We start from the raw sequence: 18,083 nt of genomic DNA, 5'->3' as shown, positions 1-18,083 counted from the left end.
TGTTCCGAAAAGATGTGGCAAGCCAATCAGAGTCACCAGCTCTCAGCCCAACACTGCCCTGTCTTCTAATAGGCTCACCAGGCTCAGTTCAATATATAATATGGGAATCGGTATTGGCCGATATGACTCTGCAAATATTCTGAATAATTTCAATATCGTGTATCTCTAGTAAAAAATATATCAATTGGTATTATTGAAGGGGAGAAATAATCGACTGAAATGCCGTTTCCGAACGATTTCTTCTAGTACTTTACAAGAAACGACACAAGGTTGGATGGACGGACGGAAGATAATATAATGAATTGTGGTGCTTATTATAACTGTGTGTGTGTGTGTGTGTGTGTGTGTGTGTGTGTGTGTGTGTGTGTGTGTGTGTGTGTGTGTGTGTGTGTGTGTGTGTGTGTGTGTGTGTGTGTGTGTGTGTGTGTGTGTGTGTGTGTGTGTGTGTGTGTGTGTGTGTGTGTGTGTGTGTGTGTGTGTGTGTGTGCATAGGTCCCGTGGTTCCCGTGCACCTGCCGGGCACCGGGCGGTTCATTCCGCCTCAGGACTGCAAGCTCAAGTTCCCCTTTAAGAGTAACCCCGCCCACCGGTTGTCGTGGGGACCGGCCAGCGCCGCCCTGCTGGGCCTGGGGGGCATGGCCGAGATGTTTGGGGGGGCGGGGCTACCCGGGCCGCCGGCGGAGGGGCCAATAGGAGGAGGAGGAGGGGGAGGTGAAAGCAGGAGGTGTTCCCCCTCCCCCCCACTCCTCCCCTTCCCCCCCGGCCAGCAGGCTCCTCCCCCTCAGCAGCGAGGCCGCACCCCCAGCCCACACCGCGCCTGGCAGGGGCAGCAGCAGCATCGTAACCAAGGCAACGGTAGGGATGGCAACCCGTGTTGTTTTTGGCAGCAAATTTAGATTTTAGTTTTTAGTCATATTTCAATAGTTTTCATTTCGTTTTAGTCACATTTTAGTCACCTGGAATGTTTTAGTGTTAGTCACATTTTCGATTTTTCAAAAATGTCGGGTAGAAGCTATCTCCATATTATAACTTTTTGGGCTACTCAAATTAAAGCTGCTATAATATTAATTAGCAATAGGTAAAACGCTCCCAAAAAATGTAGTCTCTGGGTTCCGCAATCTGCATTCAAACATTTCCCTAGAAGCTTTGTTATTGGTTGATTTGTCTGTCTACTCCCTGATTGGTTAGTCATTTCGACCAGGTTTTTGTCAAAATGTCAGTATGATTTAGAAACGTTTAAATTTGACTACTACACGACTAGTCTAAAAATTAGTCACATTTTATATTAATTAATGTAGGCCCCGGTCCCAAGCTACATCAAAATCAAAATGCGCCCATTGACTCTTTGTCTGTTTACCTTTTTCAGATGCTTTCTTGGATTATAATCCCAGATTCTGATGCTAATCAAAAGGAGGGTTTGTCGCTAGTCACGGTTGCAAGGTTTATCTTTCGGATGACTTTAATATGCGATCGCATTTCTGATTTAATGTTGGTGGCTTTCAGTTTCTTTCACGGACCTGAGGTAATTTTGTGCCTCAAGAAAATCCGCTCAGAAGGGAATGCATGGCAGAGGCTACAATAATTACTTCATTAATAGCTGTTAAAGTGTTAGTCGTTAATAGGATACAAATTGATGGTGTAAAGGAGCAACTTGGACACTCAAGCATGAAGGAAGCATGAGTTAAGTCCGTTGCTCTCCCCAGGTTGGCGGAGGGTGTGTAGAGCCCTGGATCACATTAGATGATTGACAGGGGTGAAAATGGGTTACAAAAAATCGTGGGATAAGAAATATATAAAAGAATAAAATAAAAAAAAAGGATACAAATTGAATACTAAAAACTATTAACTAATATTAACTAAAAAGATGCAATCCTGTGGAATTGCGAGTGTTGTTGCCCATATCTCTATAGGAAACCACACGATTATTTTCGTAATGGTTATTGATATATATCTAGTAATGGACTTTTTGATTTTGTTTACTTTTCCACGTCGCTATAGGCAACGGCCCCGGCTACAACGGCTACTACCACCATCAACCCGGCAATCCCAACAACAATAACCAGCGGGGGCGCTACCAGAGGCGCAACTCTCTGGACAGCAGTAGCTCAGCCCCCGGCAACAACGGGAACAACAGTAACCATGCCAACAACGGCCAGCAGCATCATCATCATCACCATGGCAACCAGGGGGGAGGGGGCGGCGGTCACCAGGGGCGACCGAGGTACAGGAGGGGGGAGTCGCCAGGGGGAGGAGGGGGAGGTTACCACGCCAACCAGTACAACCCCCCCTACCCGTACTACAACCCCCACAATGCACCATTCCAGCCTGGGCCAGGGGGGCAGCAGCACCCGCACTACCACAGCCTCCCGCGCCACCACCCCCACCCCCACCAACCCACCGGGGGGGAGGCGGGGCCCAATGGGCCAGGTGGGGGGTGGGGCTTCGTGACTCCGCCCAGGATGAGACGGCAGTTCAGCGCGCCGGACCTCAACGCCGCCAGCACCAACAATGGTAACCGTGACGACAAGGAGACGCCCGTCTGAACTCTGAACTTTGAACATTTAAAAAAAAAACCCACTCCTCTCGCAACTCTGTGGTGGTGACGCACGGAGGTTTCTGATTGGCTCCCGTCCCGGCCTCCGCTGGAGACTGGCCTATCACAGGGGGGAAAAGTTGTAGATATGACGTAAAGGTTGGATAAACGTTTGCTGTAGTGTTGAGGTGTGTGTGTGTGTGTGTGTGTGTGTGTGTGTGTGTGTGTGTGTGTGTGCATCCGTGTGTGTGCATTCGTGTGTGTCAGCACTTTTGCTTAACGCACAACCGTAACGAGTGTCCGCGTTAATTCACATTATGCCAAATAACACGACACACACTTGTGTTTGTTCAATCCTGCTCTCTGTGTGTGCGTGTGTGTGTGTGTGTGTGTGTGTGTGTGTTTGTGCTTACAAGTACCATATTATTAGCATGGGGTTGCTAGTTTGACACCCATACATCATACTTAGAGTTGTTTGTAAAAGCTTAGAAAGGTGTTTTTTCCTTTTTGTTCTTTGTTTTTTTTGTTTATTCGGCCACAAGTCGGCAGGATTTATATTCTATCGAGATTTAGTTTGATTGATTTGTATTTCTTAGATTGGATTGTTTTGATTGGACGAACGAGGTGCCTTCAAACCGACTGTACCGCCAGCCTGCTAGCTAGTAGCTGTACTGACTTTAAAGTTGCGTTCCCGTCGGATATATCTTTGTAGTCGTGTGATTCGCTACACTTTGGTCACGCAGGTCAGCATTGACAGGGGTGTGCGACGCCGTCGCCAGGGTTGTCCTCCTTCCCGACGCTCGATGTGATGGTGTTTTTGAGCCGACTTTGTACATGAACTCGTAATCGCCCTGAACAAATGCTTTATCTTTCGGTCGGGAGAAAGCACCTTAAAGCAGTGGTTCTTAAGCTGTTGTTTTTCTTTCTTTAAACCATTAGACCACGCACGGTTCGATTTGCACGCTCTCAAAAGTTACAGATGTGCAACATTCGGTGGACACCCTTAAGGACCCCTGGGGGTCCTCAGACCCATCGTTGAGAACCAGTGCTCTGAAGTGTTTAATGTTGACGGTTTGGCTTTTCTTTAAAAGAACCATCCGATAGCTGCCTTAGCTGTACTTATAGAGCACCGAAGTCTGACGTCAATATCGCTAGAGGGCGCTAAGTCCACAGGTTTCAATTTGTATTATAATCCCCATAGGGGGGGATCTTAGATTGCCTCATACAAGAACTGTTTGAAAAGTAACCAAATCATCCTGGTGGTTTCACGCATTATGGATATGAAGAATCAACTGACTGCGAGAAAACGCTAATGTTACTGCTGTTACGCTAAACGCTAATGTTACTAATGTTACTGCCAAATTAGTTAGGTTTTTGCTAGAAACGGACACACCGTATACACCTCCCCGACAATATCGCTGAGACAGTTTGTTTATTTTCGGATCACAGTTCTTATACAGTATGTGACGATCTTAAGATGACCCCATGTTATTCTCCATAGAGAAAAACCTCCGCAAACCCCTTGGATCCAGGGGGTGAGCGAGTGACATCAGGACTTCAGCGCTCTATAGCTAGCGTGTTTAGCTTCTGCACTGGCTGTGGTAGCGTAGGCTAGCCATCTAGCGGGTTTAGCCTCTGCACTGGCTGTGGTAGCGTAGGCTAGCCATCTAGCGGGTTTAGCCTCTGTGCTGGCTGGGGTAGCGCAGGCTAGTTTGTCTATGAAGTCTTGTTACAGCCTTGCATTATGATAGCCTGTGAAGCTATCATGTGTGACGCTAGCCTTGCGTGTCACTGCCCTGAGCTGGCGTCCACAATAATGCAAAGGTCAAAGGTCAACCTCAAAGGTCGCGTTAGCCTAGCCGGCTAACTGCAGCGGAAGCCAAAGAGAGAACAGACAGAATTCTGACTGAGTGACTGACTTTAAATCAGTGGAAGTATTTTAACTCTACCTCTGTGGCCGGAGGCATGAAGCTCAGTTTGCACACGATTGTACGATGCCGTCAATTGGCGAAAAGTGCGATGTATAGTTAGCTTGAAGATCTGATCCTTACGCATCGTACGTTTGGCTGAAACGTACTACAATGCCGCAGTTAGCCTTTTGTCGGCGAGCAATGTCCGTCGTATGACTGAGTGTAAAATCAGGCTCTTAGGGAGATGATGTAGATGACGACGACGTAAATCGGACCGTGCTGTCGTCCGGTCCGTTTCCGCAACGCCGTGCGGACGATCGAGTTGACCTTGAAACTGAGAACTCTGGAGTTCGGACAACGACGAACACACTGGGACGTCGTCTAGTTTTGTGTGTATATATTCGGAGATGTATTTGAGACATTTGTCGTTGGCGGCGACATTTTATGAAGATGACGACTAAAAAAGATAATAAATCGTAACTCCGCCCTCGTCACGCGATGACCTGGGGTGGGGGCGGGACTGGTTTTTACTGTTACCGATGCTGTTTATAAAATCATTGGAAAGCGTGAGGAATCATGGGAAATGTAGGAAGGCGTGAGGAATCATGGGAGATGCGGTCATAAAAGGCACAATGAGCGAGATCTGTGGACGGAAACAGACGCTGCTTTTTAGGGAACATGGGGAATGTAGGCAAAACGAAGGTTGGATCATGGGAAATGTAGGCAAAACGAAGGTTGGATCATGGGGAATGTAGGCAAAACGAAGGTTGGAATCAGTGGTAACCCAAGGAACTATGGGAAATGTAGTTAACCCGGGAGAAAGGGAAGGACAGTGGAATGAGAGATGAAAGAACGGATAAACGTGTGAGAAGAGAGAGAGAGAATGTATGTATTGAACACTACACAATAAAAGTGTACAACACTAGCAGGTTTTGCAGGAAAATAGCCAATAGACGTATTGTTGTTCGGCTGATTCACTGCCAAAGCTTTCCTCACAATAACAGAGAGTTGGAAAGGCCTATTCATACTCCAATGTTTTGGTGATCACTGATAAGGTGACGACCTTATGGTTAGTAAAAACAGAGAGATGTGTTTGGGTGAGAGCTGTGAGTCCCTTATCACCGTGGATCAGTGACGTCATGTTGTAGTTTTTAGTAAAAACAGAGAAATGTGTTTGTGTGAGTGGTGAGTCTCTTACCACCGCGGCTCAGTGACATCATGCTGTAGTTTTCTGTGGTCGTATGAATAGGCCTCAAATGTTATTCTGAAACCCTGAGCAAAGCAGGAAACGGAACTCCGTTAAGACAACAGGAACAGTGAAGTCAGCTGCTATGTGTGCCGGGCCACACTTCCTGTTTAACCAAAACTATTTAATAATAAACATAATACCTAATTAAAGGCATTGTATGGTAACTTCGCCCTGTGTGTAGTACAGTATACGTAACAAAAAATAAATAAATAAATTTCGTACTCTCACTATGTTTTCACTGTTTGGTTTTAGCCTCGCGTAGCGATACTAATATCACTGTCTTGTCCCTCTCAGTAATCAAAATATTTTTGCCCCCATATTTGCATACTGGGCCCTGGTTGGTTATAGCCTGGTTCCAGACGCAAATGAAGGCTGGCTTATATGCAAGGCTGTTTGGTTTGGTAGACGCCTAAAAATGTGTTTGTAAACACAGGATAAAGTTACGTACCATGCCTTTAAGATAATGGTGGATTATTTAAATTAGTTTTGGGGTGAACGTTCAGTGAGGAATCTGTTTGTTTGTGGTGGTGGTGATGATGATGATGAATGTGTGCATGTGACTGCCTGCATTGGAGCATTGTGGGAGTTGTCACGTTGACCCCTTGCTTGACCCCATGTTTTTTTTTATTATTACGAGAAAAACCATCCAATGGCTGTGCTCCCTTCTGAGGGATGTCCCCATGGCGATGATGATGATGATGATGATAACGATAGCGACAAAAAAACAACACAGGAAGTGATTTATGATTGGCTAGTAGGAGGAGCACGTTGAGTATCTTTTTTTCTTCCTTCCGCGCTCTCTTCACTTTATCGACCAATCACGGGACAATCTTACCTACCTACTGCTGGGTGTTATTTTTCTTTTCTTTTTTTCTTTTTGGTCTGGTTTTGACTTTTCCACATTATTACTTTTTGTATCTCCAGCTTGTGGGCTCTTCTGATTGACTGAGTTCTTGAGTGTATATGTATACCATTCTGCTTCCTGTCTGCGTATTATAACCCCACCGGTTTCTCAACATGAGGGTCGGGGTGCCCCAAGAGGGTCCAAATGGAACCTTTTACGGGGTCTGTAACTCTGAGAGTGTACAAATGGAACCAAATGGGCCCCGTGCATGAGGGCCATGTGTAAAGGGGTCCATTCAATTTGGACCTGACTGGTGGTGGTCTCCCCGAACCAAACGTTTGAGAACCAGTTAATTTTTGAACCCTTTTTTCTTTTGTGATGTTGTTAAATCTATCATCATGACGAATAATTAATTATATCATTGTTATTGATTATTATTATCACTGCTATTTGTGCTGTGTTTGACCCTGCTTGATCGTGTGTGTGGTTCTGTGTGTGTGTGTGTGTGCGTGTGCGTGTGTGTGTGTGTGTGTTACATGTTCATGGATTGGTCTTTATCAGTTTTATTTCACATCTTTTTATTCTTTTTTAATACGTTTTTTAAACGTTTTAATAATCATTGTCTGTGGGGTAGAGTGAGGGGCGGAGCTTGTGCTGCCATGACAACCAATTCAATTCAAAGGGCTTTATTGGCATGAGAAAACATACGTTTACATTGCCAAAGCAGAAAGAACAATACAACAATACAATCAAAACAAAAATGATGTACCTTTGAAGGTCAGAATCTTCAATAGATCAATTTCTATGTACCAAGATCACTCGATGCAGGTATAGTGCCGGAATATACACAATGATTAGTCTTTAGGGTGGTTGTGTTCCATTTGATATCCTTCTATCACAGCAACTCACAAATCTTGCTGCTGTGTTTGCACATTGTTGTACTTCGCCCAGCAGATATGGGAGTTTTTTGTCATTGGTCATGTTTTCAAAATCTCTGTGTGTGGTTGTAATCTGTGGGAAGTATGTGTCTCTGATGTCTTGGTACAATGGACAGATGGTTAGGAAGTGTAGACAACCACAACACGTCTGTATAAGGACTTGTTTTACCCGGTATGCCCCGCCCCCTCAGAACGGTCACCACAGTCGTTATAGTGACACTCGATGGTGATGTCATCGGTCAGCCCTTTTCTTATTGGTTATATGTTTCTCACACTGATGTTTTATCTTTTTTTTGTTTCTTTTTTTCCCTCATTAATTCTGTGCATATATCATCACAATGTCCACCTGTCTGTCTGTTTGTGTGTGTGTGTGTGTGTGTGTGCGCGCGTGCGTGCGTGCGTGCGTGTGTGTGTTATCAGGACCCAATCTCAGGCTGTCTTTGGAGACGTCATGTTGGCAATAAACAGAAATAACAGCGCCATCGTGTGGCCGCCTCTTGTATGTGCATCGTTTGTGTCACAGTGCTGTCGGTAACACTGCTAATGTTGCTCTGGAGAGGGAAGTCTGGAGTTCTCTGCTGGAGCTGTTGCCCCCACGGCCCGACTACGGATAAGCGGTTGAAGTTGGATAGATCGATGGACATCAGATGCTCTCTAGGTCGTCCTCAGCCGAGCCCTCCATCGTCGCTTCCAGTCATCCCGGTTCTCCATACCAGGTGTTACCAAACTTTTTTGCACCAGGTACCCCTTTTGGGGTAGATATTTTTCCAGGTACCCCCTCATCCTAGCAACACGGATAACAATATATTTACAACCACAAGCAGTGTTTCCTGCAGAAAAAAGCTTTGGCATGGTGCTGGGCACAGGCCGCAATTTTGATTAATTAATTAATTTGATTCATTAATTAATAAGATTAATACATTAAGATTAATTTGTATTATTGCTCTTGTATTGCTATTGGAGACACTGGGGGGACACTGGGGGACACTGGGCACGCACTGAGGAGGCACTGGGGAGGCACTGCATGGGGAGACACTGGGGAGGCACTCAGGGGCACACTGGGAAGGCACTCGGGGGGCACACTGGGGAGGCATTGGGGAGGCACTCAGGGGGACACTGGGGAGGCACTCAGGGGGACACTGTCTAAATGTATACGTCTAAATGTATAGGTTTAAATGTAGACGTCTAAATGTAAACGTCTAAATGTAGACGTCTAAATGTGTACGTCTTCTCTTATGGGGGTCCCTGGCATATCTTTTCAAATGGGGGTCCACGGGCTAAGTAGTGTCAATTTGGGGGTCCTTGACATGAAAAAGTTTGGGAACCACTGATTTAAACACTTTAGCACTTTATGAACATGAACAAAATAGATGGGTCCCCCCTGGAACTCCCTCAGGTACCCCTGGGGGTCCCCGGACCCCACTTTGGGAACCACTGCTCCATACATCCGGCCAGCTCGTTGGTGCTTTGCGCTCCTTCCTGTATGTTAATGTGGTACGTCCTCGTGTGTTGGTTCCCTCGGCACTAACTTGCTATAGCTGGCAGCTCTTGGGTGTCTTTGGCAGTGTCCTGCTATAGTCTCATTCTCCTGGCTGCTATTTTTCTGGCTCACCCTTGGCATTCTCATTATATAGGTGATAACTTCAGTTTTCTTGTCATTCAGCCGGTTGGCCAACATTTTCACACTCTGCCTCCACTCCGTCAGGAGCTCCTCAGCTTGTTCCACGTGGTCGGAGAGCAGGCTGATGTCGTCCGCTTAGTCCAAGTCTGTCAGGACTACTGTGGTGTTATGGTGAGGCCAAGATTGTGCTTTCGTCCACTGATGGCCTTAGCTCGTAGTCCAGGACTATGACGAAGAGAAAGGGTGTCCCCTTGCAGTACCAAGATGTCAAACCCCTCACTGTTGTCATCTGGGGTCACCTTGTTCCTGCATGCATTGTCTCTATTGCCCGGAGTAAGTTGGGAGGGACACCATAGGCCTTAACCCATTTAGACCTGAGACGATTATACAAATGTCTTCTAAATCATTTTAGAAGACAGTTGTCTGTCAGTGGTGCTCAACCTTTTTCATGTCAAGGACCCCCAGAATGATCTGTATTTGGCTGTGGACGCTCGAAAGCCAGCTATAATTTGTGCATTTACATCACGCTTTTATCCAAAGCTCTTTACATACACTCACTCACTCTCTCTCTCACACACACACACAGAGGTTCAGAGTCTTGCTCAAGGGCACTTCGACACAAGTGAGGGAGCCCACAGGGATCGAACCGGGAACTTCATGGGACTCCCTGAGCCACTGCCGCTGATTTACATTACTGTCTAATAAATTATTCAATCAATCAAAACAATATGCAAGGTCAAGTTCATTCATATGTCCCAGCTGGGCACTTTGTTTTACAGCAGATAATAAAAGCTCTTAAAGACATTACAAACAGTAGAACATACATAAACAACAACAGACATAGCTATTTGTGCTATAGCCATTTGTTCTATAGCCATTTGTTCTACATGCAAACTCCACACAGGCTTTTTAATTGGCTATGGGCACTGATGACGCGGAGGAGAGAACACGCCCCCAGCGGGAATCAAACCCAGGACCTTCTAGCTGTGAGGCGAGTAAAAGTAAGTTTTCTCATTTTGCAGAATGTTCCATTGCAAGTTTTCAAATGTATAAAAAAGAATGTCAACATAGACGATCTAACAGGCTCACAATGCGTCACATCGCAAGCTTGTAGATCGGCTATTTTCAAAAGGGGCGAAATCTATAGGGTTGAAGTAGTTAATGTATGTTGTATTGTAATAATCAACGCAACTAAGTAACTAAGCCTTGCACAAAGGCACTTCAGTGGTATACTTATTTATATCCATATACTTTCCCTTAAAATAACTGCACTATCCACATGTTTCACACAGATTACATTTCTTTGCTAAATAGTTACTGTATCGATTTTAAATCAATGAATCGTATCGTATCGCCATAATGAAAAAATATTTGTCCATGTATCGTATCGTCATTAACCTAAGTTAAGTTTTAATGCTCCCCCCCCCCCTCACTGTACAGTATATTGTTCCCCCCTTTTACCTCTTTTTTGTTGATTTCCTGTTTTTGGCTATATAGAAGTGTATATTTGTACGTCTCTAAATGTTATGATGCATTGAAAACGGTGGACCCTATTGTAAACAAGAGTAATGCTTTATGTTGTCGTCCACAGTTAACAGTATTTGTATTGAGTTGTGCTTGAAATCTACTGTAATTCTCCAAAAATGTGTGTGTGTGTGTGTGTCAACATGTCATTAATATCTTAATATCTGTTTTATTAATGAATGTATCTCCATTGCCAGGGCAACCAGCGCTAGCAAGCTGTCATAAAATAATGTGTCAATAATTAATGTGTGTGTGTGTGTGTGTGTGTGTGTGTGTGTGTGTGTGTGTGTGTGTGTGTGTGTGTGTGCGTGCGTGTGTAACTGTATAGTCACACACAGAGCAGAGTTCGATCACACTTCAGAAAAGCAAAAGTTGCAGGATATCACCAGAGAGAGAGAGAGAGAGAGAGAGGTAAAGCGAGGTTGACAGACAGTTGGACTTTGACCATTGGATGTTGTTGTGCAACAGGAAGTATTGGTCATTTAGCTCTGCTGCGTTGAGACTGACACACTGCTTCTACCTCAGCCGGTGAGTAACACCCCCCCCCTCGGTCAGCCCTCTGGCCGATGGTGACCCGTTGACACGTGTGACCACTCTGTAGCTGTATAGATGTCGCTGCATTGTTTTCTATAGGGCACAGACTGCGTTGTATAACCAATTAATTGTCCACACCTCTGTTAAAACACCACATCACGTCTGGTGACCCGTTCAGATGTGTGGCCACTGTATGTGGCCCAGGGTGGCCCTTATTTTCAAAGTTGTTACTAATCAACTTCTTATCCCCTAATTATGTTCCTATACAAAACAGCTTTGGTTTAAAATTTGGTTAAATTTCAAGCATATTATGAGGTATAGCTCAATCACCCAGACGTTTACCGGTATTTTGTAGTAAGAGTTCCAGTTCACATCTTGTTTCATTTTTGCCTTTCAATGACAATGGAAAGTGTTTGCATGAATTAGTTATAGTTACCACAGCAGCAGTATTGGGGCAGCTCTGTGTTTCATGATCTGGCTTAATTATCCCACTACCAGTGCACAGGAGTTGGCTCCTTCGAAATCTCTTCCAAATCCGTCAACAAGGCCTGCCATATGCACTGGAAAAATATGTGCGTGACATTTCTTTTTTAAAACAATGTTGTTTCATATAGGGAAACTATTGGTGGAGACGTTTGTCTAACCCATGTTATGCTTAGCTGTGATTGGACCATAGCAGTTTGGGGAGGGGCTTAGCTATAGGTCAATTCATACTGACACCGCAGGGAAGAAAAAGCATGCATGGATTTGTGCATTGTTTGCATTTATGTGAAGGCTTGGATGATGGCACTGGTTGCTATCAGCACTGCACTAAATGACTTGCAACTGTTGAAATTGTTCCTGGAATATTCATCAGTAAATGTCTGAGGTGTCTAAAGCTGCTTCTCAAAAGTTTTCCAATAACTTTGTGGTATTTTGGCTCCAGAGATCGTTATCGGACTTGTATTGTTTGACAAGTGAGTTCGCCAACGAAGAGGCTGATGGTGAAAGCCATGAAAGATAGAAATGATAAGAGGCTGAACATGGGCATATGAGAACAGAACGGAAAAGAACAGTATGGTACAGTACAGACAGTGGTGGTGGAAAAAGTAGGCAGGCAGGCAGGCAGGCCAATAGGCGGCAGGGCACCAGGAAAGGTCCGGGCGTGCTGCCATTCTCCCAGTGCCATCAAATAAACCCTCTACAAAGGGTTGTGTAGTTGTCTGTTGGTTTGTATCATGTATGTTGTTCTGTAAAAGTGGTGGTATTAGGGCTTGTTTGTGTGTGCCTCGACGGAGTGGGCGGTATAGTTTCTGCTATCTGCGCGCTGGTTGTGGTGGGCCGGTTTGGGCCAAATTCACGCGAAAATGACCGGGCCGAATTTTTGTCCCAGTCCAGCCCTGCGTCCTCCAGTGACTCCGATGACGTTCAGGACTAGGCCAGATCACAGCCCATATGGGATGATCTTTACGTCATTTCCAGTTTAAATAATATAGCTTATTCTGGGCCAGATCTGACTAGTTATGATGACTAGTTATGATCTGGCCTCTATCAGACTCTTTGATTCATCCAGGGACGTCCGTCTTAGTGGGCAGAATTAATGTTGGTTGGAATCAGGTGATATTGTGGGCCAGATATGACTATAGTCTTGGTTTGACTTGATCTTTGGCCCCAATCGAGACGTCACTAATTCGTGACTCCAGGTCCTGACCCGTGCTTGCTGGGTTAATGTGTATTTTCTCTCTCCCTCCCACAGCTGTGCGGACCAGTCCAATCAACGGACATATCATGGACCACTCAGAGGTGTGTGTGTGTGTGTGTGTGTGTGTGTGACGTGCGATGTGAATGCATACAAATTATCCTTACCGATTGTGTGAATGTTTTCAGAGTTAGCTCCTAATTATCTTTCTCTATCTCTCTCTCACACAGACATCTCCGGAAGTTCTCATCCTTCCTACGGATTTGTCTTCATCACCAAAAACAGAGCCTCTGCCACACGACGCTTCCTCTCCTTCGTCACCATCCTCTCCTCCTCGTCCTCACCATCTGTCCCCTGCTCCTCTGTCACCTCCTCCTCTTTCTCCTCCTCCTCTTTCACCTCCTCTCTCTTCTCCTCCTCATCTCTCTCTGGGCAGTCCTGAACTACAAGAAGAGTTTTTACGAGGTAAACAGTTTTTATTTGCATCATGATAGTTTGTTCACCTCCTGGTGAAATTACCGTCGTTGATTTATCGATGTTTACCGATATCTCTAGCTTTAGCTATATATCTATATCAGTGGTTCTCAAGTAGGCCGGTGGCCGACGGGCTCGTACAGGTCTAGTGTATTTAAATACAGAGATAGAAATGATTTGATGTATTTCTATAGACCCGGGTCCGCCAATAAAGATTTGATTGGTTGATTATCATGTCCACTTCTCCTTCCTAACCTGTCTGTGTGTCTCTCATCTGCCTGTCTCACTCTCACATGTCTGTCTGTCTGTTTCAGCATTCCAGAACAAGTCTCTATCTCGTGACTCCTCCCCTGGTTCCACATGCTCCTCCCCCCCCTTTAGCCCCACCTCCGTCTTCTCCTCCACCTCCCCCCCGGCCTCTCCCGTCTCACCCTCGCCCGTCTCATCCCCGCCTGTCTCACCCCCCTCCTGTCTGCAGCACAACACCTTGCCAGGTGAGACATTTACCTAACTGCTAGTTCATTCAATTCATTCATTCGTTTTATTTATTCTCGAAATTACACTGAGTAGTCAAACTCATTTTCAGTGTCGTCGAGTAATACAATCACATATAAAAACATCACAATACATCAGAAGATCAGGAAAATAAAAACAAAGAATACAATACAATACAAGGTATACATGTGAAATTACACATTTTACAACTAAAAAGCTAAAACTAATTTCAAATAAACGTTAAAACTAATTTCAATCTAAAACAAGTTCAGTCTGATAATGTTGTTGCAGGATCTGTAAGTATGCTCAGAAAACATAATATAGGCTACACACGAATGAGGCAAGACAAGAAAAATTCAGACTTCGGCCCCGTAGACACTATTAAAACGAAATCGTTGTCTCTGTTCGGGGGGGGGGGGGGGGGGGGGGGCTTCATGGCTGTGTTCTGAATCAACAAGATCAATAGATGAGACAAAAGGTAACCATCTGGTTAGTGGTTACAGGACATCAAGAAAACAGATTAAGGAGTCAACAGTTTACCACAGCTAAATGAGGGACAGTAAACGCTAACTTTAACTCATGGGGAAGAGTTACAAAGATACTTTGTAAAATGCTGTTATAAGGGATGTCATTACTTCTCAAAATGTCATGTTGGCGTTCGGCTCTGCTACATTTTTCTCCCTGCTCGGCACAATTAAGAGCAGGGAGATACATGTAGATATACAACCCTGCCCCCCATGGGGAACAGGAGGAGAGCCCTACCGGTGGTGGCGCTGGGAACAAACAAAACTAATAGCTGAGCCCACCGGTGGTGGTGGGAGCAAACAGCACTTAACAACAACCAGGAACGCATATGCAGAAGGAATACTGGAAGAATGCATATCAGCCAGTGAGTTTAAATAACCCGCCCAATTGGTCAGCGTATTGTGGGTCTTGCATAGCACTGAGTGTGTGTGTGTGTGTGTGTGTGTGTGTGTGTGTGTGTGTGTGTGTGTGTGTGTGTGTGTGTGTGTGTGTGTGTGTGTGTGTGTGTGTGTGTGTGTGTGTGTGTGTGTGTGTGATATAGTGAATAGTTGATCTCATAACTAACATACAGAACAGACATATCCAAACATTTTGCACTGTCTGTGAGAATGTACAAACATTCCTGTGTCAAACCTTCCATGTTTCAACTCTGTACTGAAAATACTGACATTTTTGCACATCTCTCTGCTAACACACCAGATGTTGTTGTGGTTAATGAAGAGAACAAATCAGTTTTCATTCTTGAAATGGCCTGCACCTTTGACTCTAGCTTAGAGGAAGCCTTTATGACTAAGGTCATTAAGTACCAGCCGCTCCTCCAGTCCATCATTGAACTAGGCTATAGGTGCAATCTATATGTGTTTATCTTCGGCAGCCTAGGACATGTACACAGTTTGGTCGTAAGAGGCTTCCAACAACTTGGGATGCCGAAAAAAGCAGCCAAACGGCTTGCGAAATTCTGTGCAATATCTTCCACTATCGGTAGCCGCCAAATATGGCGAAGACGCTGTTACCTGTACCCCTGAAGGGTGTGTGGGTATTTATTTGTTCGGGATTTGCTGACTGCATTCTGTGCGGCACCTAAATATTTGTGTCCTTGTATTTGTATCTCTTATGTGGACATAAATAAATGATTAAAATGTGTGTGTGTGTGTGTGCACCTGCAACTGTGTAGGCGGTCTCTCTCTCTCCAGCCCTGAGTTGCTTTCAGAGCTAAAGGATTCAAAGAGGCAGAGTCTGAAACATGTCCCCGCCCACACAGGAATGACCACTGTGTTCTCTGGAAAAGGAAGAGAGGTGATGGAGGAGGAGCTAATATTTTAATTTATACATTAATAAATATTGTTGTAACACTATTTAGATTTATAGAATAATAATTAATATTGTTGTAGGAGGGGGGAGAGGCTGTGATGTCATGTGGGTCAACCAATAGGAAGACAGAGGGAGGGGATGTGACATCATGTGGGTCAACCAATAGGAAGACAGAGGAATGGGCTGTGATGTCATGTTGGTCAACTCGAGCCCACACTGTTTCTTCAGCAACACTATTTTCTACCAATCAACAACACTGACACGCCTCCCCATCTCTCCATAGACCACAAGGCAAGCCACGCCCCTTCCTCAGGACCAGCCAATCAGAAGCTGCAGCCCTGACAGAACATCCAACGGGGGTCAGAGGTCATCCAATAGGATGCAACGTTAGAACTTGAACTTTATAGAAAAGGTTGCAGTTTTTATATTTACACTATATCTGCTGTATGTAAAAAAAACCACCTAACTCCAAGATGTACATTTTTGGAGTTAGGTGTTTTTTAATACTTTTTTAAAATATCCCACCATTTTTGTAACCTGGACTCTACACTGTGGAGAGCAACGGACTGACCTCATGCTTCCTTCAGTGCATGAGGAGTCCAAGCCGCTTCTAATCACCTGACAGGGGGGGAGTTTCCCTGGTTGGATTCCAACCAGTTCCCCCTGCACGCTGACCACGGTAAGGGCAGCATGATTCTCAACGTGGGGTTCCGGGGACCCCCCAGGGGTCCTTGGGGACCATCTGGTTCCATTTGTAGTTGTACACTTAAATGACAGATCTAAAAGTTCACAACATGTCACGTTGTGTTATGTCAATAACAATTATTACATAATAGCCTAAAATCTTTTTCTATTTCCACTATCCATATAGAGCACAGAAGTCTGACGTAATTTACATCTCATCGAATAAGAACTGTTCCAAAAATAAATGATCCCGGCGAATTAGTTAAATGTCCACCAAAAACAGACTTGCTATCGTAAAATGATACAGAGCCACAATTTACAATTACATTTTATTGTTGATTGGGTTGATTTTGTAACCCATTTTTTCACCCAGTGTCAATTATCTAATGTAATCCTGGGCTCTACATTCCCTCTGCCAACCTGGGGAGATCAACGGACTGACCTCATGCTTTCTTCAATGCATGAGGAGTCCAAGTCGCTTATTAACACCTGCCGGGGGGAGTATCCCTGGTTAATTGGACATGGAAGCGTGTGGAAGGAACACGTTATTCCGACCATGCAGTTCCTTTACCCTCCATCAGGCGCCCCGGCTGACCAGGGGGAGGCAGTATAGAGACCAGTATTACTGCATGTTTTTTGTGAGGGTACCTACCCTAGGTTGGGGACATGTCTAGGGGACATGTACCTATACCCTAGGTAGGGGACACGTACCTACCCTAGGGGACATGTACCTACCCTAGGGTACACGTACCTACCGTAGGTAGGGTACACGTACCTACCCTAGGTAGGGGACATGTACCTACCCTATAGGTAGGGGACATGTACCTACCCTAGGTAGGGGACACGTACCTACCTTAGGGGACACGGGGAAACATGTGAGGGTACCTATACCCTATATAGAGCGTTGCTGTCCCGCCGCCAACGAGCGGCCCAGGAGATAATTTCCCATTTTTCCCATAGACGTATTTATGTAAAGAAATTTAAAGCCTCGGACAAAGCCAACTTGGCTGCTGACAAATCATGACAATAGACCAAATTTTTGTGGCCGAACAACTAATTAGCAGGAAAAAAGGGCAGAGTACAACACCTTTTGTGTTGTTTTTCTTCTTCCTAATTATTTTGTTCAGCCCAATAATTGTGTTTATAGAGCATGAAGTCTGACGTCAATATCGGTAGAGGGCGCAAATCCACGGGTTCATGTACTTTTTATTTGCATTGTAATCCCCATAGGGGGATTTTAGATCGCCTCATATAAGAACTGTGTTTGAAAAATGAACACAGCCGTTTCACTCATATGGATATGAAGAATCAACTGACTGAGAGAAAACGCTGTTTTGCTAGAAACAAATATGAGTGACTGTCACAAACGATACAGAGACACCTCTGACAATAATGCAGAGACGGCTTGTTTATTTTTGTACCACAATGCTTACATGAAACGATTTTAAGATGAGCCCATGTTATTCTCCATAGAGAAATTACTTCTGTGAACCAGGGGATTGAGCGAGTGACGTCAGGACTTTGGCGCCCTATTGTCATGATTTGTCACCACCCCAGTTGGCTTTGTCTGAGGCTTCCAGGTCTTTAAATACAGTAAATACTTTTTGAAACGTCTATGGGGGAAAAAAATGGGAAATTATCTTCCTGCGGGCTGCGGGTTAGGGTTATGAAAATAGAAGAAAATAGAAAATATAGTAACTAAAGTTTTCAAATAATTGTAAAAGTATGTACGCGTGAAAGTACATATTTGCCGCTGAAATTAC

General features: G+C 44.8%; 2 protein-coding genes across 2 annotated transcripts in view; both read left to right on the top strand.

Moving 5' to 3' along the window:
• LOC308335100 (kinesin-like protein KIF1C) overlaps positions 1-7,953 on the top strand; it is a 53,146-nt gene extending 45,193 nt beyond the window's left edge. The window contains exons 29-30 of the mRNA XM_080792084.1: positions 493-855; positions 1,999-7,953. Of these exons, the coding sequence (XP_080648210.1) occupies positions 493-855; positions 1,999-2,543 (908 nt within the window). The 3' untranslated portion in view covers positions 2,544-7,953. The remainder of the gene's footprint in view (positions 1-492; positions 856-1,998) is intronic.
• Positions 7,954-10,989: 3,036 nt separating this feature from the next.
• Positions 10,990-15,648, top strand: LOC308335217 (uncharacterized protein; the record flags this gene model as incomplete). Its single annotated transcript, XM_080792228.1, has 5 exons — positions 10,990-11,030; positions 12,889-12,935; positions 13,062-13,296; positions 13,620-13,799; positions 15,500-15,648. Exons 2-5 carry the CDS (start codon positions 12,921-12,923, stop codon positions 15,646-15,648), a joined length of 579 nt encoding a protein of 192 aa, XP_080648354.1. The 5' UTR covers positions 10,990-11,030; positions 12,889-12,920.
• Positions 15,649-18,083: the final 2,435 nt, after the last annotated feature.

The sequence above is a fragment of the Protomyctophum bolini genome (genome assembly GCF_963924005.1).
Source record: "Protomyctophum bolini genome assembly, chromosome: 20".
Classification (NCBI taxonomy): Eukaryota; Metazoa; Chordata; class Actinopteri; order Myctophiformes; family Myctophidae; genus Protomyctophum; species Protomyctophum bolini.
This window is presented reverse-complemented; position numbering and strand designations above follow the sequence as displayed.